The sequence below is a fragment of the Nansenia antarctica genome (assembly GCF_963989245.1).
Source record: "Nansenia antarctica genome assembly, chromosome: 3".
Classification (NCBI taxonomy): Eukaryota; Metazoa; Chordata; class Actinopteri; order Argentiniformes; family Microstomatidae; genus Nansenia; species Nansenia antarctica.
Window position 1 is genome coordinate 61,224,233 of NC_137688.1, and position 25,000 is coordinate 61,249,232.

Consider the following 25,000-nt stretch of genomic DNA (forward strand, 5'->3'; position numbering starts at 1 on the left):
AAAAGACATGTATGAAACAGCCACCACCAATGGCTGATGGAGCAGTCAGATACCTACGTATGTCATGCATCTCTCTCTCTCTCTCTCTCTCTCCAGCCATTATGTCAGCCATTCTCTCTCTCTCTCTCCAGCCATTACAAATGTCCCCAGTGTATTTACTCTCCTGATTCCCAGCAACTCCTTCCCCAGTTAACATGCAAATAATAGCGTCCATGACAAAAGTCTAATATGCATGGGAGGCTTCACAAAAGTAAACGACAAAAGCTGTCGTATTCCCACAATGCAATCACATTATTAGGTGTGGGAGCTATGGTAACGGCAAGCTTTCGTAAAGGTCACGAAGAGATTTCATTTGGCAGAGACCAGATAAAAAAAATATATAAGGTGGATTTCACATCCAGTAGACTAGAGAACATAGAATCTCTCTGAAGTTAATAGCAGGAGTGTGTGTGTGTGTGTGTGTGTGTGTGTGTGTGTGTGTGTGTGTGTGTGTGTGTGTGTGTGTGGGTGTGTGGGTGGGTGGGTGGAGAATTGGGGGATGGAGGTAATGGGGTCATTAATGGAGAAGGCTTACAACACAACATACATTCATTTTCCATGACCCTTTGCTGTATTAAGGAGAGTATAGTGCATCCCTAAAAAACATAATACAGTAGTGTTCCAGCTCCATCAAATTGTGACATTTCTTAATTTCTTCCATCTCCTACCCTAGATGAGCACTGGTTGGTGAAGGGATAGCTTTTCAGTAGCTCTGTCTTGTCATGGGATAGGCCACAAAAAGTAAAGGCCAATGCACACGGCGTGCGATTTTGTCACACGACAACATTCGATTCTCAATTCACACTAATGAATGTGAATGGAGAATCGAATGTTGTCATGCGACAATATCGCATCACACGCTGTGTGCATTGTCTCATTGAGATGCATTCAAAACAATGGAATCGAATTCGGCGGTGCGACAAAGTCGCAAGTTAATATAGGTCTCTGGGGGTGAGACCTCAAAACATGTCTTGAAAATACCATTCAAATTAGCATACCCTCTGTTTCAGTCCTATTCCTGACGAGCTGTTTCTGTGTCTGTAGCTTTAAATGCAAACGAGCTACTGCTCCCCACGCCCCGCTCCAGTTTGGTACGGTTTCAACGTCTGTCAGATTTCTTGCTTCATAAGCTTTACATTTTGGTGAAATGCTCAAAAAAGAATGGGGAAAAAAGCAGTGGGCGGAGATACTCAGATGGGGGGCGGTATAATTCTAATAAGACCCCACTTTAGGTAGGATGGAGAGGCAAATCTGAATTACTTGTTGAATCGCATGTTTTCTGAAATAGGCAGCCCACAAAAAAAAGTACTTGGTTGTTTTATTTTGCAGTTTGTGTGTTAATAGGCCCATCAGATACAAATGTATGTGCACAAGCATTGAAAAAGTGAGTTTTTCATATGACCTTTAAGTTATGATCAATCATTTCACAATGTGGCTTTTTTTTATTCTACACTTATAATAAATAAATTGTTCTAAAGGCTGGTTGCAATTGTGCTCTCAAACCCTCTTCATTTCCAGAATTACTGCATAGTGGGAAACCTAATTAGGTGTAGTGTATTGTTTGAATATAATGATGCTGCTAAGTGAATACAACAATTAATGAAATATTCATGCAGTTAAGTGATACATTTAACAACAAACAATGTCTCTGGAACAGCTTTAATTCAAGTCTTAATTCTTGCATTAACATTGAGGCTAAATGGTGTTTACAGAATAAAATAAAAATATAATAGCCAAGAAAGCCTACAGAAATATCAAAAGGTGTGTAGCCGTTTAGTGATATTCAATGAAGATACGTATACAGAATTCATAGTATAGTATGACAAAAAGTATCTGCTGGTTTTCTCAATCATTGGGTTCCTTTTCATAGCTCTTTCCTTCCCTTCATGACTATTGATCTGAAAGGACCCGATACAGTAAGAGCAATGCTGTAAAAACGTGTCCGGTTAATGCCCTTTGATTTGTCTATGAGGAGGAAAAAGGAGACAGTAAAGGATGCCAGTGAAGTATTGTAACACAGCCAATGACTCATTACCTCATTACATGAGGCTCAGATATACAGTTTATACAACATGTCTTACGTTATTATTGTAAAAATGTTCAAATATAATTCTGTGCTCATAATATTATGACCTTACCTGGTTTCCCAGCTTCAGACATGTTTCTGCTTAAAAGGTGATGAAAACAACCTGCTGGCCCAAGTATAACCCTTATGACATAGGGTTGTTAATTCAAAGCTTAGGCTTGTTAATTCAAAGCTTATATTGTATTAATGACCAAAAACTATGATTTTAGTGAGAAGTTATGGTGATATGATTCAAAAAGAGCGCCACGAATCATAACTTCACCTATGCACTAACAAGGTTTGCCAGCACACAGCTTTGACACCTGCTATAGTGCTGTATCTTGGTCTACTGTACTTCAAACAACATGTTCACCACTGGGATCAAATCAATGATGTGTACATAAACACTAAACATAGTGTTTCCAGTGTCTTTTGCGCCTTTGGACAAGCCATAACTTCTCACTTAAAATGTTGTTTTAGGTCATTAATCTCCAGGGTTTTTATACCGGAAGGTAATCTACTCTTAAATGACAGAAATGTGATCCGATCACTATCCTGCTAGACAATCCCATTAGAAAAGCAAAAACGTTTAAGATCTAGGCTTATTCATGAACATGGCTGACATGTTTAAATACAAAAAAAAACTTCAGCCAAAAATAAGCCTGCATCATCCTTTAGTGACATTGATGGAATACCCCCCTGGCCACAGTACTAGCTTGTTTGTGTTTAATTAAACTGGTTCAAGGTCAATAAACTCTTCCTGGGAAATTAGCCAAGGTAATTTGGCATTTTCATTTTGGAAGCTCAGTTCAGGCCTTAACTAGGTTACAACTGATGGCCCAATAGCTCAACATAATGACATTTGGCAGAATCGTATTGCTGCCGTGGAAAATAGAATAGTGGTTCCAATAAAGCATTACATTATATCAATATACACTCCAGAGTGTGAATGTGCGCACACTCACACTTGCAGACACACACTCACAGATCACACACACACACACACACACACACACACACACACACACACACACACACACACACACACACACACACACACACTTCCCTTTCTGACTGTTCACACTCCTGTTCCTCACTAATTGCTGATGGGCAGGCTGGCTAATTCGCAGAAGCAGCTGAGGATGGAGAGTTTTCAGGGAAGGCAGGCGCTGGTGAGCTTTCTGGGTAGAGGCTTGAGGAAAAAAAAGATGGCAGCCCATGAACATGGTCCATTAAGGGGACTAGGAGAATGCGAGAAGAAGAGTATTTCTCTCTTCCCTTCGGACCTTTTTTCTTTGAGTCTTTCTTGGTCCACATGGATAGAGAAGCTGTGGTTAGATTACAGCTTTAGAGAAGCATAGCTGTTGAACTGTCAGGTTGGACTGTGGAGAGGGTTCTTCAATCCTAAAGACCCTCAGACTGTGCAGGGTTTGGTTCCAACCTCCTCTAACACACCTGACTCAACCAGTCTTGGTCTCAATCGCCAATAACAATGATAATAATAAAAAAATAAAAAATAAAAACCGCTTTGTTTGTTAACCACATTTCATTCATTGTGTTCAAATCGCTTGATGGTTAGTCAATCGTGTTTGGTTGAGTTATTTGTGTTAGTGCTGGGGTAGATTTAACTGTAAATCTGCACCCACTGCCAGTCTCAAGGGCCAGAGTCGTCTTCCCTTGGTGGAGTAGAGCTTCCATTGCGGTTTCAATGGTGTGATCACTGTGCTGTGTTGTGGAAGGGCTGGGAAGCATTGGTGCCAGCTGTCGCCGTTGTCACTCTGCCAGAGCTCAAGGGGTTAATTGGGTTCAACTCTGTTCTGAACAGGGACAGGGGAAAAAGGGAGACAAAAAGAGGAGGTAAAGCAAACAGAGGGATGGAAGAACGTGAAAAAGAAAGGGGTGGAAAGAGGAAAGGGCATGAGAGGTGGAGAAAGAGGATAGAAATGTAAGTACGGGGTGTATTAAATGGAGTTGATTGGAAAGAGGGAAGGAATGAGAAGGGAGGGAGAGAGAGGGAGAGAGAGAGGGAGAGAGAGGGAGAGAGAGAGGAGAGAGAGAGAGAGAGAGAGAGAGAGAGAGAGAGAGAGAGAGAGAGAGAGAGAGAGAGAGAGAGAGAGAGAGAGAGAGAGAGAGAGAGAGGGGAGGGGGCGTAAAAGGTACACACTGAAAAACCAATGCAATAAGCAGTAAAATGCTAATTAAAAAGCTTTTTTCCCCACACAGCCTTTCAAACAAAATTGGATTTGACGGCTACACCCCATGTTTGTTTTTAACAGTGGCCATATGGTCCTCGAACATTGTAATTGACTTGCCACACAAAGACAAAGATCAATAAAACGTTACCATTCAAATGTAAAATATGACGAAATAACTAACAACAGCTGAAGGCTTCAATTCTTTGTTTCATTGTAAGCAAAGTAAATTATGATTTGATTCAGCGTTTACTGAATCCAAGACAACCTGTCTTTACGGACCACAATGGCAATAAGTCCTGGACCTAATTGTGTAATATCCTCTATGTTTATTATGGGCCCCTAAGCAAGGGCCCATCACGCACCTCCAGTAAGCTAATTATTATTTTAGCATAGAGCACCGGTGCCCAACCACCGGGCCACGGACCAGTACCGGTCCGTGGGTCATTTGGTACCGCACAGAAAGAATGAAAGAAATCATAATCTTTAGGGTTAGATCACCATTTTTGTGTTTATTTTGGAAAATGACCAGATACATTACATCCGTCTGTGCCTCTTGACACATCGTGAGCTTAGAATTATAAGGTCTCCATTTAGGGCAGTTCAGAGATATTGAGCGTCAAAGTTTTTACATTCCATTATGTTTTGTGAGATGGAACCTTTGTATTTTATGAATTACTAACTAAAACATTTCAACATTTTAAAAATAACACCACACAGGAATTAATAAACACCTAATGGATCAGATTTGGTAAAAAACTAAATTTTGACCAAAAATGGAGATAGAACCTTATAATTCTAACGTCACGACATGTCAAGACGCTCGTCTTTGGAGAGCTTCTTTGGAAAGGGGAAAAGGCCCAATGAGGAGACAGAAGAAGAAGAGCCTACGAGTTCCAAGAGAAAGAAAGCTGCATTTAAAAGACAATATCAGAAGCCCTACTTAAGCGAGGGTTTATCGCTACAGGTGATTTTCACGCGCCAAGCCCGCTCTGCATAATATGTGGCGACAGGCTAGCAAATGAGGCAATGAAGCCAAATGAGTCAAAACTGCCTCGGCACATGGAGACCAAGCACCCTGCATAACGTGAACAAGAAGGACAGAAACAATTACTGATGGCCACCACATCAACAAATGTGAGTGCACTGAGAGCATCATTTTTAGTGGCTAACCGCATTGCCAAGGCTAAGAAACCATTCACTATTGGTGAAGAGTTGATCCTGCCTACCGCTAAGAATATACATGCTCAGGGCTTGCACAGCGTAATGGTGAGTTGTATTTTTAATGCACTTTATATTCGTTTTTATGCCGGGCGTATAATTTTATTTCGTCATATTTATCCTCCACACATTGAAGGCCGGTCTGAGACAATTATTGTCTCACATGAAACCGGTCCGTGGCGCAAAAAAGGTTGGGGACCGCTGCCCTAGAGGTTGCTTGAAGGAAGAACTGGTGCTGTACATGTATGTTTTTTTATAATGTGTGTTTTGTTTTAAAAATTGTTTAATAAAGCGAACAATTCAAAATAAATATTCCCATCAACATTCAGAGTGGTAGTAGTGGTATTATATCAGCCATATGTACTCACCTGAGGCCACTGGTCCTATAGGTGGTCTGTGCAGAGGTCATTGTCATGGAAACAAGAGTAGGGTGATGCTAGGGCTGGTGTGCCGGTCTAATAAAAGGTGGATGGACAGAGAAATGGTAAATATTATTATCTGGAGGGCAGCAGGTTGCAATATGATTAATCTTTTTTTTATCTCTAGTTTTGGTTGCTATGGCAGACACGTGTGTGTCTGTGTGTGTGTGTGTGTGTGTGTGTGTGTGTGTGTGTGTGTGTGTGTGTGTGCGTGCGTGTGTGCGTGTGTGTGTGTGCGCGTGCGTGTGTGTGTGTGTGAATGGTAATGGGACTAAGAATAATGTGCAACACACATTACACACTACAAGGTACACACATACACACACCATAGGCAGACGGACAGATTAACTGAGCACACCCTGACACAAACTGACAGATCCCCCTACAGCTACACATACATATTCACAACCCCCCCGGCTCAACCTAACGATTCTTGTTAAAACTTTGTGCCACTCTGTCTTTGTGCATCATCACCACCCAACATCCCTCCTGTCAGCGGGTGTCTTTTATCGTATTATTTTTATTTATACATATCTTGTGTTCTTATGATGGTGTGTGTGACTACATGTGCAAGTCTGTGCGTCATCTAGGCTACTAAAGTTAAATGGAGTGACTGCTGATGGATTCTAAGCTTTTCATTCACACTAACCACTATGTTATTCTCCCATCAAAAGTCACCAGAAAACACATCTGGGGACTAACCACTACATTATTCTCTAATCAAAAATCTTGATGAATTGCTTGTTTAAGAGGTGATATGCAAAAATGTCTCTCGGTAGAAAGGGGGGCACTCACACCCTTCACAACATTTTAGGTAGCACCCATTCGCAAAAATACTTCCTACGTCCCTGATGACGACCTATTAGAATCAAGGATTTGAGACATTTGCTTCCTCAGTTAAAGTCTTCTGTTTAGAGTCCTTGGGATATATTTGTGTTTGTGCTTTTTAATCATATTGACATGTGCCTTCATCCAAACTGGACTATAATATAAAACTATAATTTTACACTGAAATACTTCTTACTACTTAACAAACACTGTTTGATTATAGTTGCTAATATGCAGTGGTGGGCCGTCAGGGCCAGCAAGGCCTTCTCTGCTGGCCTAAACATCATCAGAATATAAATTTAATTTTGATATATTTTTTCCACAAATATGTATTCAATTATTCCCTAGTCTATTCTCTTAATTTCATAGCTTTCCTCTTGGTTGCGCTGCTTCCAGCCATTTGGAGGGCTGTTAGAGCTTTTATCCAATCATAGAATTTCATTTTCAGCCATAATGTGTTGCCAGGGTACCAAGAAATCTGCCCGCCTGCAGATTCAACAGTGGCGCGAGTACAGATTGTAATTTAAAGTGAGCGAGAAAAGAGCTGTGGCGTACCGTGGTCAGATCTCGAGTTCCAAGCAAATCCGACGACAGCGCCTGCTGGATGGCGGAGCACCTGATCAGCACCTGATCAGGTGCTGCACGTCTTTTGATTGGATACGAACTATTGAGAGGCAGAGCTAGCAGACTGAACTTGATCTCGCTAATTTGTGTAGATGTAAACTGTTGTTCTACAAGCAGCCACAATGGCTGAAGGAGGAGAAGAGGTAGATGTGGTGGCAGATATTATAACAACAAAGAAGAACCTTCTAAGAAAAGCTAGACATAAATCAGAAGAGAACGGCCAACCGCGACGTTAGCGACGCTATCCATGTAGAAAAAGACTTATTGGTGGAACTGATAAACTGTACAACAGAGACATTGAAGTCTTCTTGAGGAAAGAAAGGAGGATGGATTTTGTGTTCAAATAATCAGTTGTTTTGGTGAGTACAAAGCATTAATTTTTTTCTGCAAGAGATGTAGATATACGGAGCGACCCTGGGGTTCGTAGATATGTGTGTGGTGTGGTGAGGTGCACTGGCTCAGCTGTGTGAGTAAGTGGGGCTTCAATGCGATCTTTTAATCCCTTCCCGGGGTGCTATATATTGTAATATTGTATATATTGTAATATTGTTGAAAGGGATGACACTTGTGTGGTAGTAAAACAAACTTGTGATCTCTTTATTCCGTTCTACTCTCCGTGCTTCGATATGCTACCTAACTTCCGTGCGCTCTTAAAGGGGTATACCCCTATATCAGATATGAACATCACAGCAATGCCCGGTTATACTGCGTTTCTGTCTAAATGTATAGTTTCTAGAGCCATGGCGTGTCATAATGATGGTATTGAGAGGTGGAATAATTCAGGTAGGACATCACTGAAGGCCTAGGTGTGAAATGCACCGCCCGCCACTGCTAATATGTATATATATATATATATATATATATATATAAATAATTGAAATGAAAAACTGATAGTATTCATTCCTATACTAAGTAATTACATAGTACATACCCCCCAAAAACGGATAATGCTACTGTAAAATATAAATGTTGCAGTTCCTGTTGAATGAATACTCACTAATACATTGGCATTGTAGACAAGATGCTAGAGAGATGCAAGAGAGATGCTAGAGAGATTCTAGAGAGATGCTAGAGAGATGCTAGTGCCCAGTACTCACTGTGCCCACCAAGGGGGAGAGGAACCCAGCGCCCACACTTGCTCGGATGTCCTGGATGGGCAGAGTGAAGCCGGTGGGCACCCCCTTCCTCTCCGGGTCGTGTGACAGGGACAGGGTGGTCTTTGCCACACAGATTGGCAGATTGGCCAAGCCCTAGGATAAAGATTGATTGATTGCGTGACGTTAGAATTATACGGTTCTATCTCCATTTTTGTCAAAATTGAGTTTTTTACATAATCTGATACATTAGGTGTTTAGTAATGCCTGTGTGGTGTTATTTAAAAAATAAAAAAAAGTTAGTAATTCATAAAATACAAAGGTTCCATCTCACAAAACATAATGGAATGTAAAAACTTTGACACTCATTATCTCTGAACTACCCTAAACGGAGATAGAACCTTATAATTCTAAGCTCACGATTGGTGTGTTAATGATTCATATAAGTCTTGAATCATTATAGAGGGCATGACTCTTATCTCAATTAATTTTGAATCACCAAATTTGTTCAGGCCCTAAATTGCTGGTCCTGGCCTTCACTGTCTGCAATTGCTGATAGTCAAATGGCTGTTCTGTGTATTATACGAAGAATTCCAAAACGCTATATATCCATTTGCAAAAGTTTTATCTTATACAAAATCAATAATAATTAAAGACAGAAATAATTGTATAGGAAAGAAAGCAAATCCCATTTTGTATTACACAAGGCCAGTATCTCTGCTTTTTTGCTCACTTGTTTCGTGTAGAGCGCCACCTTCTGTTGGGCCTCTGGAAGAAGCTCTACATTGTCCGCTCCATACATTGCCTTGGCAATTGATCTGATTTTGTCAACGATGGGCATCTGAAAGCACAGTCGACATTTTCACACAAAGAGTGGAGCCAATACATACCTAAAGACACCAAAAGTATGCTAACAGTCATTACAATAATTAACTATCAATACTGAGCTACGTATACCTGGAATTAGATAGCAAAATTATGTTTTGCTTGCTTAACATTTACATTCCAGTCAAACAGTAATCATTAAGGTGGGGATACATGTTAATGCTATACGATTTGCAACCAGACCTGTACAGTAATTGCAGTAAGGCTGGAGGTGATTGAACCAAAGATAATACCATTGACAAGATGAACAACAAGGCTGGAAGTGATTGAACCAAAGATAATACCATTGACAAGATGAACAACAAGGCTGGAAGTGATTGAACCAAAGATAATACCATTGACAAGATGAACAACAAGATGGGAGTTTTGATGCATGCCAATTAAAGGCTAAATGCCAGAGTGCCACAGAAGATGTCTTCTCTCTCTGAATAATTCAACAAAATAATTCATTAGAGGAACAGGAACGATAATGAAACAGGTCTAAACTGGGGGGGGCTAATTGGATTTGTTAAGACTATTCGGTTGTTAAGTCGTGACGTGTTTCCTGGTCCAAAGTTGGCTGAGGCGCTCTCTTCGAAATGCCTCAGTAATAATAATAATTCATTATATTTATATAGCGCTTTTCCGAGGCTCAAAGACCCTGACAATATGGGGAAAATGGGAAAGTGCTGTGTCCCTTGTTGTATGAATAGATCCGAGTCTAAAAAACTATTGAACTGTCATTCTACCGCTGTAGTACACTGGTACTCTGGTGCAGGGAATTTCTGGTTTGGACCCGGAAATTGCTAAACGTCACGTTTGACGTCAGACTTAACAACCGAATTGGCTTAATGTGAAGTTAAGATTAGATAAGATTGCAGAGTACAAGTGTCAGACCAGACCAGAAGCATGTGATATAGTGATATAAAACATGATAATGATTTTTCAACAGAGTGTGTGTGTGTCTAAATAGGAAGGTAAGTTGAAATATTTGATCCCATGTGGCTCAGTTGGTAGAGCTAACAACGCTTAGGTTGTGGGTTTGTTTCCCGCTGGGACCATATATACTGAAATGCATGCACTCATTGCAATCTAAGTTGCTTTGACAGCTAAATGACATATATTAAATATAATGTTGCTGCTTTCAGTATCATTTCTGCAAGTATGTAGTCCTTTACAGTGCAATTATAAAAAGATCTGTACTATAGAGTTGGATGTTGCAACTCTATAGTACAGTTGGATGTTGTTGGAGGTAAATTGGGTACCAAACATGATATGTAGTATAATATAGATATGAGGGCAGTTTATGTGGTATACATTTCATCAATTATTTGATGTTTCACCTTCACTTTGTAGCTAAAAGCTAACAAAATATGTCATGTGATCGATGAGGAGCATCATTTTCATCACATGTTTTTCCTAAGTAGAAAGTGATGGATATTATAGCTGATGAAATGAATAGACCTCCAATCTTCTCTCCTCTATTCCTCACATTGTATTTCCTCGCTTCTGTCTCAAAGCGAGTACAGTAGAAAGAGAAAATCAAAGGTTCCTCCCCTTAGATATTCTACTCCAATGCTTTTTGAGAAGACCGCGAGGGGAGAGGAGGCGGGGAATAGAGGAAAGACTACTGGGAAATACCCCATTGACAGTGGATTGTCAGAGTTATTTACCTCCAGGTCGTACAGGAAGTTCAGCTGGTGAGGAGTTTCAGCTGCCCTCTGAACAGCTTGACCCAGTGCCACTGCTCCAGCGCCCCCTTCAGCCCAGTGTGAGCATCGCACCACCTCGACAGCCCCGGCTAGTTCAGCCTGGTTACAAACCAGCTCCAGCTCTGCATCCGTGTCTGAGCTGTATTCAAAAGACAAGATGCAACATAACTAATGTAAAAAAGGTGTCTTCAACTGCTTCCCAAGAGGCCTTACTTTACACATTGATTTAGCATAGAACATAGACACTATGCTGCATAGTGCTCCTCATTGACTGATTCTGACTTTCATGGAACCGTAGGTATCATCTTAATAAAGCAATTAAAGTCGAAAATGTCGGTTTCCTTTTTCGGAGGAGCACTTGAATGCAGCATAAGAACAGACTACTACTGGTACCAATTCACTTATACAAATCAATCAATCAATCAAATTGTCTTATTGTGTGGTGCCTAGACAAGCAAGGGCATAGTGAAAAGTATAAGTATACAAAGAAACTGTAGCCAGAAAAGACTCTCTGGCTAGTCTCTCTAGTCTCTTTGGATTAAAACCTAATTATGAAAAATGTATAGTAAGTATTGGATTGCTGAAAGATACAACGTTTTCATTACCATGCAGTTTACAGATAAAATGGGCTGATGGAGTGCTCTCATTATGCAGGAAATCAAGTACACCTTATTTGAGATTTGCACTCAGTAAAGAAGATAACCATTTACCTGAAGGTGTTGACTGCTACGACCACAGGCAAGCCAAACACCCTGGCGTTCTCTACCTGTCTCCTCAAGTGGGTGCAGCCACTCTCCAATAACTTCAGGTCCTGCAGAGAAGCGTTGGACCAAGGCACAATTAGTGGCCATTTTTGTGATGACATTGAACAACATCAACATATAAACACTAAACATATCAGTCATTCAATACTACTAGGTTAGCTTTGTCGCAACATTTCAACAGTAATGACAACCTAAGCATTAAACATGATCGAAACAATGAACACTTAAACATCTACCCTCTACCACGATACATTTCACCATTTCAAACTCAAATATTTCAACACAAAACATCATTTACAACGGCAAACATATTTCCCTTCCCTCAACACTAAATGTTAACAAAAAAACACCTCATACCTCAACTACAAATATTGTGAGACAATACAGTATTATGTAATGCCTGTAGGAGAATTTGTACCCCCGTTTAGTCAAGGCAGCGCAAACCTGTGCACACCCAATTCCAACATCTCTCCTTTAAAGTTTGTAGTTAGAACGTACTGATTGTATCCGGTTGTTAAGTCTGACGTCAAACGTGACGTTTAGCAATTTCCAGGTCCAAACCAGAAATTCCCCGCACCAGAGTACCAGTGTACTACAGCGGTAGAATGACAGTTCAATCGTTTTTTAGACTCGGATCTATTCATACAACAAGGGACACAGCACTTTCCCGTTTCCCCCATATTGTCAGGGTATTTGAGCCTCGGAAAAGCGCTATATAAATATAATGAATTATTATTATTACTGAGGCATTTCGAAGACAGCGCCTCAGACAACGTTGGACCCGGAAACACGTCACGACTTAACAACAGAATTGTCTGCTGAATCATCACTATTATCATCATTAGACTTTTGGTTATCCCACGACAGCCATGCAACACTTTGATCCTACTAGATACATTATATATCACACACTAGATATCATTACTAGAAATTGGTCACTACGCCATACTCCAACTCTTTCTGTAGGAATGCATTGTGACAGCAAATCGTGACGTTAGAATTATAAGGTTCTATCTAAATTGTTGTCAAAATTGAGTTTTTTACATAATCTGAACCATTAGGTGTTTATTAATGCCTGTGCATTTATTTTTTAAATGTTGACATTTTTGAGCTAGTAATTCATAAAATACAAAGGTTCCATCTCACAAAACATAATGGAATGTAAAAACGTCGACGCTCAATATCTCTGAACTACCCTAAACGGAGATAGAACCTTATAATTCTAAGCTCACGAAATGTAGTCAACATGGCTCTCAACCACAGGAAAGAAATCAAGGGAAAGCAAATTTCAAACTCCTCCACAATATCCATAATCTCACTGAATCAGATGGAATTCTGGAATCCCAGATGACAACATTCCTACTCCACAATTCTCATTAAAAGTAAGTAGCTATAGTTACTAACCCTACAGACAATATCAAAAACTCTCCAAAGAGTGAAAAAATCAATCCCTTATATCATTTTGGAGAGGAGCAGGGCTGATCTTCAGTCACCTGCTGCAGGTGAGCGGGGAGGGGGAGGGGGAGGGGGAGGGGGAGGGAGAGGGGGAGGGAGAGGGGGAGGGGGAGGGGGAGGGGGAGGGGGGGGAGGGGGAGGGGGAGGGGGAGGGGGAGGGGGAGGGGGAGAGGGAGAGGGAGAGGGAGAGGGGGAGGGGGGGGAGGGGGAGGGGGAGGGGGAGGGGGAGGGGGAGGGGGAGGGGGAGGGGGAGAGGGAGAGGGAGAGAGGGAGAGGGAAGGGGAGCATGGGCTTGAGGGAGATTACCTCTTGTGAGTATTCCGTTGGCATGGCTGAACCTCTGGTGACCTGTAGGAGAGATAGGCAGGAGGAACACCATTTGAAACATTGTCTTTAGTGTGCAGGGCCTCTGTTTCTGACAGTCGCAGAGATCGGTCTGGGATCTCTCTCTCTCTCTCTCTCTCTCTCTCTCTCTCTCTCGCTCTCTCTCTCTCTCTCTCTCTCTCTCTCTCTCTCTCTCTCTCTCTCTCCTCTCTCCAACCCAATTTAAGAGGCTATTAATACTATTATCCTGCATTAACATGGACTCAATTCAACTTACTGAATGATGTGTTGATGACATTTTAGCTCATTTTAAGAGTGTTATGGCAAAAGGTCTGAATACTTATGTACATGAGGTATTTCTGTAATTACATTTTAATACATTTATTGACATTTCAAAAATCATGTTTTCACTTTGTCATTCTGGGGTATTGTGTGTGGATTGAATGTACATTTAAAAAATGTAATCCATTTTAAATTGAATCTGTAACACAACAAAATGTGGAAAAAGTGAAGGGGTCTGAATACTTTCTGAAGGCACTGTATGTGTCCTGACTCTGTGTCCTGCGCTTGGGTTCTCTACACTCTGATCATAACAACGATCAGGTTGTTAAGCAGTTGTGGTAAGCTTATGAGACGTTTTACTGTATATATATTTACTATACACTTCAATCATTAAGAGGAATACAAAATCGGACCCTGAATCAGTGACGAGAAGCAACGTTGTGTGCCTTTGGCTTGGAAGTCATGCGTGATGACCGATGAGGTGAGTCAGTCAGTAAATAATTGATGCCTAATGAAATCCCCCGAGTGTGAGCACCGATACATGGCCTGGTCTCTGACAGCGTGAGGTGAGAATCTGATTGATTTAGAGAGTTGACAGCCATGTGCTAGAAGCTACTAGAGAGAGTGCGTCACAATAGTCTTTCCCCTATTCCTTGCATCCTTTCTCCTCACCTCCTCCTCAAAACCCATAGAAGGAGAAGATCCAAGGTTCCTCTCCTTCCATATTCTCCTCCAGTGCGTTTTGAGAAGGAAGCGAGAAGAGAGGGTGAGGTTCAGAGGTAGGAAAGGCTATTGGGACACACCCCATATCTCTCTCAATCATCCAGGTCTTTCAGGGTACATCTCAATAGTCTAGATTAGGCGTCCTTTCCTCGCATCCTTCTCTTTGTGTGTGTGAAATCAATATGGTGGGAGGAGCCGTGACGTGGGGCTTCCACCGCGTGGATGGTGAATTAGGTGTGGGCTCTCTTTTCACCAGTCCAGTCCTCTCAAATCAGTGTGGGATTAGGAAAGGAGTAGCCCTGTGGAGGCTGCCGGAGGTTGAATTCGGAGGGTGGTCTCACATTGTAATGTATGGAATGGTAACATGTGTGATTGATACCATTCCTTATTCCATTCCAAGCATTACAATACATGCATCCTCCAATTTCTACCTCCACCACCCTCAGCCTCTCGTAGCCTCTTTTCACAGTTTATATCTCCAGTGCAACGCCTGTTATCCCTTATATTGCATTCAAAGGTTGAGTCCTCCAAAAAAATAACTATATGAAAGAGACCAGTGGAGATGGCTTCCATAGACTATTGATATGCACCTTTACACTCTTGATACCACATCCCTCCCTCCCCTAGCACTCCCCCTGGTGGTGTCTCACCGTCGGTCCAGCCCCGTGCATCTTGAGGGTACGGACTGTTGCAACCATCACCACCACATCAGGGCGCAGGCCAGAGGAGCGACACTTGATGTCAAAGAACTTCTCCATGCCCATGTCTGCTCCTCCTCCTGCTTCGGTGACTTAGAGGTGAGCGTATATGTGTGTGTGTGTGTGTGTGTGTGTGTGTGTGTGTGTGTGTGTGTGTATGCGTGAATGCGCATGTTGAGGGTTCAGGAAATGAGAGACAAAAACATTTTGGCATTTATAAGCATTTATAAGCATTTGTGACATTTAAGCATATCAATCTATTTCATTCATAAAACATAAACAAAACTTTGCTCTAAATTTCTCTTTGCTATTTCTTTTAGAACGGCTAGAGGCACAATATTTACTTTCACGAAATCTTCCGTCTCAACAAAATGATTTGTTTTCTCCAACTCTTTTCTCTCACGAGGGCATTGCAAAATAAACAAAATAATACAGCAAAAAACACAATATGTAATCTGTTACTAGTCTCTGTCCATCATGTTTTCCCCACTCTGTTTTAGAAATCGTTCATTGGTCTGTGAAATAGTTTCCACAAATTATTTCAGGCAACCTGAGAGACAAACTAAAAGCTGGCTGGGCTGTGTTTTAATGTGTACCTGCAACGTTTCCTAAATAATGATGGATGAATGATAAATGTGGGCTGCAAAACCTTGGCAAAATGTAAATGTCCAATGAACCTTGTCTTGGTTGTTATTTAAAATGTCAATGACGCAACTGAGTGTTTAGAAGACTATTTTCAAATACTTCAAATACTTCAAATCCTCCTTTGAAAATCTCTTACAAATATATATAAAGAGATATATTTTAAAATTGTTTCAATACTTTCTTGAAGTATTTCCAAATACACTCCAATACACAAATACCCTATTTTTACATGACACTTTTCTATTCTATTCTAACTTTTTTGGAAAGTGTGTTTGAAAATAATTGAAATACAAAAATAGCTATTTTGACCCACGGTCAGAGTTGTATCCAGTGTATTATACCGTGTATGCCACAGGTAGTTAGATGTGAAAAGCACCACTTACCCACAAACCCCTCTGGGCCCACCAGCTTCAAGGCTATCTGGTCAGCCAGGATGGACGAGTTCCCATGAGCAATATCTGACAATGGACTGGTGTGAACAAACACTGGTGTTCCCTAGAGAGAGAAAGAGAGAGAGAGAATGAAAGGAGAGAGAGAGAGATGAGGCGATTCAAAAAAGAAATGTACTGTAAAAGACAACTGGAAACAACAAAAAGAGAGGTAAGCTCTTTAGTGTCATCCAGAAATATACATGGTTTAATTTGGATAACCACATTAGATGTCCTTTTAGCAAGGAATTAAAACATAAACGGCAGTTATCCATAAAGAATGCAATAATAAAAACTCAACAAAACAACAACATTTACACACTGACCCTTTGACCCTTAAATGTGTTTGTTTGGATATCGTTCTACAGTCGACTCTATCAACTTTCCCTTCTCTATCCTCCCTCTTTTTTATTTTGTTTTATTCTTTTTTGGGGGAGGGCATTTAGCAGACGCCTTATTCCAAAGCGACTTACAATCAATACATTTGAATACTAAGCAAGTGAATCATCAATCCACCAGTCGTAGCAGGAAAAGTAATCCAGCTCAGGCTTGATTGATAGAAGGAAAAACCTTCTCCTATCACCTTCTTCTAAACCTATTATTTTTTTTATTTTTTTTTACACTGGAGAAACAGAGAAACAGTACAAGGGGGGCAAGGGAGACGCAGTGCTGAGGGGCAGAAGATGTCTCAGGACATTTTTACAGACTTTTGTACAGTGTCCCTTGTGTCTAACCATCTTAATGTCAGCCCTCTTAGAATAGCCTGAGGATATGCACATGTCTCACCTCTGTAGTTTGCATCAGACTGGGCTTCACAGCTTCTCTCATCAATGTCGCCAAGACTCCACTGATGCCCTGTGGAGAAAACACAAGAAGATTTAAGCAATATCACACGAGAGGGATTGTGTTATACTGAATATCAGCACGGCTGTGATTCGGTCGTAGGTACGAGCCCGCAGGCCGAGTACCGAAGACAATCACAGTTGTGCTGATATTCAGTATAACAGCACGACCTCGAGTGTGATATTGCTTTTATACAACAGTTCTACAGCGCAATTTATTAGTTAACAATAATAAGTGACAACAGATTATGATTTGTTTGTTTATTTAATCATTTATTTTGGCTCCGTCAACAAAAAATAGTTCCGCAACTGGACTGTTGCCTAGTAACCTGAACACAAACATCTGCAGGCTAGCTACTTTGTATTAACGGTCATTTCGGAGTGATACATAGTGACACATAGTTAAAAGTCCCAGTGCTGTTATACTGTATATCAGCACTCATGGAATGCCTCTTGTCCAATCAAATTACTTGGTCGGAACTAACTGTTGTATAATACATGTTATTGAAATCACTCAGGTCTGATATGCTATAATGCTCGCTCTCCTACACACCACAAATGGATGCACATTAGAAGTGGACACGTATGCATCGGCACATAAGTGTGTGATTGAATATAACGTCATTAGTATGTGTATCTCAGTTTGGAAATACTCTCTCTCTCTTTCTCTCTCACAAACACACAAACACACACACACACACACACACACACACACACACAATCACTCACTCACTCACCATGTCTTCTATGGTAACAGAGTTGCCCTTGCGGGTCGTGGCCACCACCATCCTGGCAAGGCGTTGCCTCATGTCCTGCAGGCTGGTACTGAGGGCCAAGATGGCCATCATCTCACTTGCCACTGCCTCACTCGGATGCTCCTGGGGGGGGTGGGGGGCAGAGTGGGGAGCAACGACGGTCGTGGTCAAACTGACTGTATTCATTAAAGGCGGCAGGCAGGCCAAGTTTTACACAAATTCACAGATCTCAAGTTAGGATTTGCCCCTAAGCGCCTTTCTGGGAGAAAGACACAGCCAATTGTGAGGCTTCGTTTTAGTTAAGTAAATCTGGTGCATGGTTATTTGTCATAAGATTGATATCCAGTCAAGTTGAACCTTAAGTTTCAAGGGACCTGTTTGCATAACAAATGGCCCATTAACTGTCATGTCTGTTGAATCAGAGATGTAAAACGTAATAAGTGTTCATGAATGAACCCTTTGACATACCATCTTCGACTGTGGGTCGATATCCAATCGAACAAATCGGATTACTTCTTCCACATTCAGAGTCAAAGGGTCAGACTTTTCTATTCCCAGTCTCTGCAAAGAATTCACAAAGAAGAACACGAATTACACAACATTAACATTAACAGAAAACATTTAAAAAGATGTTCTTGATGTTCTTCATAACCTGCAGCATGAGCTCTAAAACAATGTTCTCCATTAACACAGCAGTAAAGGAAAGTTCTTCAGCTTGCCTTGAGCCTATTTTTCTGGGATTGAGTGAAGCTTCTGTGGCCATCCTTCAATGGCACCAACCAATCGAATAGGGCCTGTGTATGGGCACAAACACATAGGCTACTAAATTACTCAACAATGAATCCTTTTCTTTCAGCTTTATTCAAAACTATTCCTCATATAGCCAATGCAAGAGCAATGCAAAAATACTCACCCCACCCATTTTTATAATTTATAGTCCAACGTTTACCTTCTACATTGTACTTAATAATAACCTACAGTATATACCATGTAGTTAACATTCATTTTCCCGTAGTACCAAAACCACCAATTGTTACCATATAATCTAGCTAATCTAATCATAGCTGAAAAAAAGACAGCAAATGAAGTTATCCAACATTGTGTTTTCTTACCTTATCTGACTGAGTAGATTCTGCGAGCAAGCGTGCAGCGATGGTGTCCACTACCAGGCTACTGGCTGCAGTGACAGCTTGTGTGTCACTGGTGAGATGGAAACTGACCTAGAAATAGTAATGATGAATAGGACAATAACAGGACATAACCCATTAAAGGCGCAATCAGCGACAGGTGAAACTAGTGAATAGACTGACCCACCACTCAGGGTAAACAACACAACTCTTTATAAGGTTCTATCTCCGTTTAGGGTAGTTCAGAGATATTGAGTGTCAAAGTTTTTACATTCCATTATGTTTTGTGAGATGGAACCTTTGTATTTCATTAATTACTAACCAAAACATTTCAACATTTTAAAAATAACACCACACAGGCATTAATAAACACCTAATGTATCAGATTATGTAAAAAACTCAATTTTGACAAAAATTTAGATAGAACCTTAATAATTCTAACGTCACGATAGGGCAATAATAGGGCATTAAAGGCGCAATCAGTGACAGGTGAAACTAGCGAATAGACTGATCCACCGCTCAGGGTAAACAACACTACTACCCCCAGAGGTGGGGCACCCAATTTGCTGTTTCTCTGTTCAGAGGATGGAATCTTAACCCAAGATCTGTTAACAGTGGCGTAACGAGAGTCTGCACTGGGCCCCTAATGCACGAAGGCCAGAGTGGGCCCGAGGGAGCGTGCGATTTTCTGCGACTTTTTGCGCAATCTATGCCTAGTTTATGTAACAGACTTCTCTTTGCGTTGTGTAATTAAACTCTCGGACAGCAGTTTCCCAGTCAGCCACACTGTTTATTCTGTCACCTGTTAATCAAAATGATATGCAAGCGTTTCATCAGGCAGTATCAGCAGGAGCGTGTCTATGTTCCCACAGCCCGATGGTCCCACAGTCCAATGTTCCCAAGTAATCTAACTATCCCTCCTGGGATCTTCGCAAACTTGGTGACCAACTACAAGAAATGTCTGACCGCTGTCACGCTGTGCCTGCCAACAAGGGTTTCTATTGATTGTAAGTCGCATTGGAATAAGGTGTCTGCTAAATGCCAACAATGTAAATGTAAATGTTTCTCCACCAAGTACTGAGTCATGTTTTGCTAGGGGGTGACATACAAATTTTACTCAATAAAACACAAATATTTTTTTTAAAATTCATGTGATTGAATGTGATTTTCTTTATATCTTTATATCTTTATCTTTATATTCGGTCTCTCACTGTTAAAATGAACCTACCATTACAATTATAGACTGTCCATTTCTTTGTAAGGGGGTAAACTCACAAAATCAGCAGGGGGTGAAATACTTATTTTCCCCACTGTATGTGGTAGTTACGCCACTGTCTGTGCATGTAACTAGATTCATCAGGCACATTTCAAGACTTGCAGATCGAGTTAGGATTCCACCAAGACTGTGGCTTTAATATAACCATAAACAATACATTTATCTAAAGGAGAAGAGGAATGTGAGAATGTGTGGTACCTCTTCCATAGGAAGGACTTGGGAATAACCTCCTCCAACACCACCACCTATATGGTTATGATAAACAAAATAACATTTGACAATGCATTAAGCATTTGAGCATTGAGCAATTGTTCTCTAGTCTAGAGGTGGTTTCCCAGACACAGATTAAGCCTGTTCTTTGACAAGACTTCCAACATCTGATATCGTCTTAAATCAAGGACCAGGTTCTGGGACATCTTAATGACTGATATCATTTTTATTTTTACTTATTTTTTCTTACAAACATAGATTTAATCTCAATGAGACTAACCCAGATAAATAAAGGCTTAATTTTATTAGCCTTAACTTTATTATTAAAGTAACTTTTGTCTGAAATCAAAGGGAATCTCAGTTTTTTTCATTTATCCATTGGAAATGACAAAAAGGTTTCAATGAGAAAACCTGAACAGTATTTGTAATCTAACAGTAATACTTTAATCACAAATCACAAGAGGAACATTTCTCATCAGTCACAAGTATAGTCCCAAAAGATAATTATGTGTGCATAAAAATGTACAATAAATGGTGGACTGATAAGAAATATACTCAAAAAGCAAAGCACTTTTTAAATGAGAAAATATATTCAAAAGTATATTCAAAATAAAACAAATAAAACAGTTAAATACTTAACATTACCTTTGATACCAAAGTTGGAGCCCTGAGTGGGTTGGCGCACACAGGCGAAGGAGTTGACATGAAGGTGTGCCCCTAAGGCCTGTGCCAGCCCCAAGGTGGTGGTAGTCTTCCCTTCACCCAGTGACGTGGGGGTGATTCTGCAAACACAAGGTCAAGGGCCTTTTTCCATTAGATACACTGTAGTACCATTTGGGGTGCAAGGTGCACCCACTGATCCATATGCCAGCTCGTGGATTCTGAAGACAGTGAACATCCCAGAGTGACCAATTGAACCCCACGTTTGTGTCAATGTCTACGTACGCAAGCGTTTTTACGCCAGTTCTACGCCAAGCTTTATAAATGAGGCCCCAGGTCTTTGGAGTCTCATGACACAAATCCAAATCCCAGCCACATCCTGAAAACACTTTCAAATGTATTTGGTTTTGGTAAGATGTTTTGAATTAGGGACCTTACCCTGTGACCACCACGTATTTCCCATCAGGCTGATCCTTAAGCCGGTTCATGACATCAAGGCAGATTTTGCCTCTGGTTGTCCCATGGGGCTCCACCTCATCCGAGAACAGGCCAACCTCCTTGGCCAGCCGGCCAATCGTCTTTGGTGTGCAGGAGTGTGCGATTGCGGGATTGCTGAAAAAGGTTACTGAAAAAGTTAACCCATGTTTGACCTATTTGTTGTCTAAGATATTTCAGATTGTGCTTTTCTCCTAGTGGTCAGCTATGACAAGTTTATGATAGGAGGTTGTTTTTTATTGACTAATCTACTGACTGACTGATTGATTGCTTGACTAGAAATGCACTTGCTGTACCTCTTTTCAGTTTGAAACAAGTACAAGGTCACCTTTTGTAATCCATGGGAATCAGGGAAGTGCGGTTAGGGGAGGCAAGGGAGGCAGAGCCTCCCCAATCTTACTCTAATGAAAAATTCATGTAAAACAATAAAATAATTAAATTAAATAAATATTAAGATATTTTCCCACTGATTTGTGTTATAAATGTAATTTATGTATGATTCCAATCTCTTTGTATAATCTCCAAATTTGCACAGCTCCACTGCAAATACAGGGAGAGACAAATAGACAATATTTATAACACACACATATAAACAGATGTAATGGTAAATGGTAAATGGACTGCACTTATATAGCGCCTTTTTTGCTGCTCCAAAGCTGCTCCAAAGCGCTTTACAACGGCCTCTCATTCACCCATTCACACACACATTCACATTCACACATTCAACCACCAACGGTGCAAGCTGCCATGCAAGGGGCTGGCCCGCTCACTGGGAGCAAGATGTGTTTTTGTGCTTCGTAGAACGGACTCAGTTTTTGCTGTGGTTTTACAAACCAGGTCATGGCTGTTGTTTTGGTAGAGTAGTATAGTAGAGTATGAAGATCTAAGTGGTCCTTGTGGTAAACGTAAAGGAAATATAAAGGCTATGGTAAAATTGCTGTTGGTATGTGTGTTAATTTGGCTCTGATATTAGTCAGTACCCCCCCAACCATTGACCTCACCACACGTCACTGATGTGAATTAATCCTTAGGTATAGAATGAAAAGGTGTATCATGTGTTCAGATCATTTTTAATACTTGTTTAATACTCTGTGCTTGATTGAGTTTGCCTGGTACAATGGAGAAAATGGAATAGCCTCAAAATGGTGAATCCCGCTGATCTGGCACTCCAAACAGGCCCAAGCAGGCCCAGGACCTGGGCCAGGAGTATTCGAAAAATGATCTTCCTCAAGTCCATACCTGGGTTGAGGTTTCTGGGGCTTCAGTGTGGCATAAGAGATGTTCCATTTTCCCGGTTGATAAGTCTTGAGAAACCGCTTGGCACTTTGGACGGTGTTCTAGTAATGACAAAGTATAGACATCTTAATATAGAACACTGATCATTGCAAAGTCATACTTTAGGCAGAATCATTACACCTAAATGAGAGAACATGAAAAGGTCTCCCTTGTTGATACAAGCCTCTCTAAGGCAATAAATTGAAATGTGAGTGTTTAACCACAGCCTCTATTTTAATGAAAGTTCTGAGGCTTAATTACAACAATGCCAATACAGGGCCTGCACACTTATAATTATATGCCCAAAGTACTCACTGGGGAGATGGTCAACATTATGAGCAAATAAGAGAAAGCCCCATCTGTTATTTTTTTGTTGATTTAGTATCGTTAACCCAGAGGCAAATAAAGGTGTTGTAGTATATTAGAAAGGTCCCCCAAGGCTCACAATGATCAGTTGGACAATTTCAAAGATCACATTTCTCTTGGACAAATCATTTGCATACACTTGGTTAACTATTCAAATGCAAAAGACCAACGTGATGACCTTAGAATAGGTGAGGTTGTTGTTGTCAGTGAAAACTGCACTACAAATTGAATGCACATACAGTAAATCAAGCCAATACAACCTCAGAGAAGATTTGACATTCTGTGGTGACAAAACAACATTATTGTAGAATAAACTAAAGCTGGATCGTAGTATTTCTTGTCTATCTGTAAAATGGGCTGTGAACCAAATTAGACTCCCAGAGGACAATAAAGTATCTATCTACAGATCTACAGTATCTATCTACAGATCTACAGTATCTATCTACAGATCTACAGTATCTATCTACAGATCTATGTATCTATCTACAGATCTATGTATCTATCTACAGATCTATGTATCTACAGATCTATGTATCTACAGATCTATGTATCTATCTACAGATCTATGTATCTATCTACAGATCTATGTATCTATCTACAGATCTACAGTATCTATCTACAGATCTATGTATCTACAGATATATGTATCTATCTACAGATCTGTCTGTCTGTCTGTCTGTCTATCTGTCTATCTGTCTATCTATAGGCCTATATGCTGAACTGTATGCCCATTGGCAGCATACCTCCATAAGCATGGCAACAGTCATAGGCCCCACCCCCCCGGGCACAGGGGTGATGAACCCTGCCTTCTCCTTGGCAGAGGAATAGTGAACGTCCCCCACCACTCGCTTCCCACTGGGCTTGCTCTCATCTGTAGGGGTCACAATAACAGGTCAAAGGTCAGGCAGCTCATAGGGGTCAAGAAGTAGTTTCCTGTTGTATTGGCGTATACTGTAAGTGTGTGTAGTTGCCAATTTCGGCAATTGCCAACTGCGGCAACACTGCGGCTGTGGCGCAGGAGGTAGAGCCGCCGTCTAATGATCGCAAGGTTGGCAGATCGGCGGTTTGAGCCCCGGCTGGCCATATGTCGAAGTGTGTTTGGGCAAGACACTGAACCCCAAATTGCTCCCAGTGTGTGGGCCAGCGCCTTACATGGTAGCTTGCCGTCATTGGTGTGTGAATGTGTGTGTGAATGGGTGAATGAGAGGCCGTTATAAAGGCCGTTATAAAGGCCGTTATAAAGGCGCTATATAAGTGCAGTCCATTTACCATTTATTTCTGTTTTATGGAAGAATACAGTTTAAAATGTTTACTCTAAAAAAGTACAATAATGCTTTTGCAAACTTAAACTTAATTTTGCAAGACAAGTAACAAAAAGAAAAAACAGACAGGCACTCTCTCTACTGTGTTCTAATAGTCTCAATGTATTTGTTGTAAGTTGCTTTTGATAAAGGCGAAAAAATGCCAGAAATGCACAGATATACAGGTAAAACAGATATATAGGTAAAACAGAAGGAGCCTGTTATAGATACCTGGGATGTGGTTGATGCCACAGTCAATGACCACAGCCCCGGCCTTCACCCACTCTCCCTTCACCATCTCCGCCTTCCCTGCACC

The 25,000-nt window shown here is 40.9% G+C and overlaps 1 protein-coding gene across 1 annotated transcript in view; it reads right to left on the bottom strand.

The window, feature by feature from the left end:
- Nucleotides 1-1,682: 1,682 nt before the first annotated feature.
- mthfd1a (methylenetetrahydrofolate dehydrogenase (NADP+ dependent) 1a, methenyltetrahydrofolate cyclohydrolase, formyltetrahydrofolate synthetase) overlaps nt 1,683-25,000 on the bottom strand; it is a 33,841-nt gene continuing 10,523 nt past the window's right edge. Inside the window, exons 9-28 of the mRNA XM_080525046.1 lie at nt 24,916-25,000; nt 24,127-24,254; nt 22,982-23,079; nt 21,686-21,859; nt 21,233-21,369; nt 20,576-20,622; nt 19,087-19,194; nt 18,694-18,768; nt 18,443-18,535; nt 17,957-18,097; nt 17,164-17,232; nt 16,333-16,444; nt 15,257-15,396; nt 13,584-13,625; nt 11,769-11,869; nt 11,020-11,197; nt 9,216-9,323; nt 8,486-8,638; nt 5,886-5,972; nt 1,683-3,921 (exon numbers count right to left, since the gene is read on the bottom strand). The exon at nt 24,916-25,000 is cut by the window's right edge and continues 27 nt beyond it. Coding sequence (XP_080381172.1) covers nt 5,901-5,972; nt 8,486-8,638; nt 9,216-9,323; nt 11,020-11,197; nt 11,769-11,869; nt 13,584-13,625; nt 15,257-15,396; nt 16,333-16,444; nt 17,164-17,232; nt 17,957-18,097; nt 18,443-18,535; nt 18,694-18,768; nt 19,087-19,194; nt 20,576-20,622; nt 21,233-21,369; nt 21,686-21,859; nt 22,982-23,079; nt 24,127-24,254; nt 24,916-25,000 — 2,061 coding nt within the window. The 3' untranslated portion in view covers nt 1,683-3,921; nt 5,886-5,900. The remainder of the gene's footprint in view (nt 3,922-5,885; nt 5,973-8,485; nt 8,639-9,215; nt 9,324-11,019; nt 11,198-11,768; nt 11,870-13,583; nt 13,626-15,256; nt 15,397-16,332; nt 16,445-17,163; nt 17,233-17,956; nt 18,098-18,442; nt 18,536-18,693; nt 18,769-19,086; nt 19,195-20,575; nt 20,623-21,232; nt 21,370-21,685; nt 21,860-22,981; nt 23,080-24,126; nt 24,255-24,915) is intronic.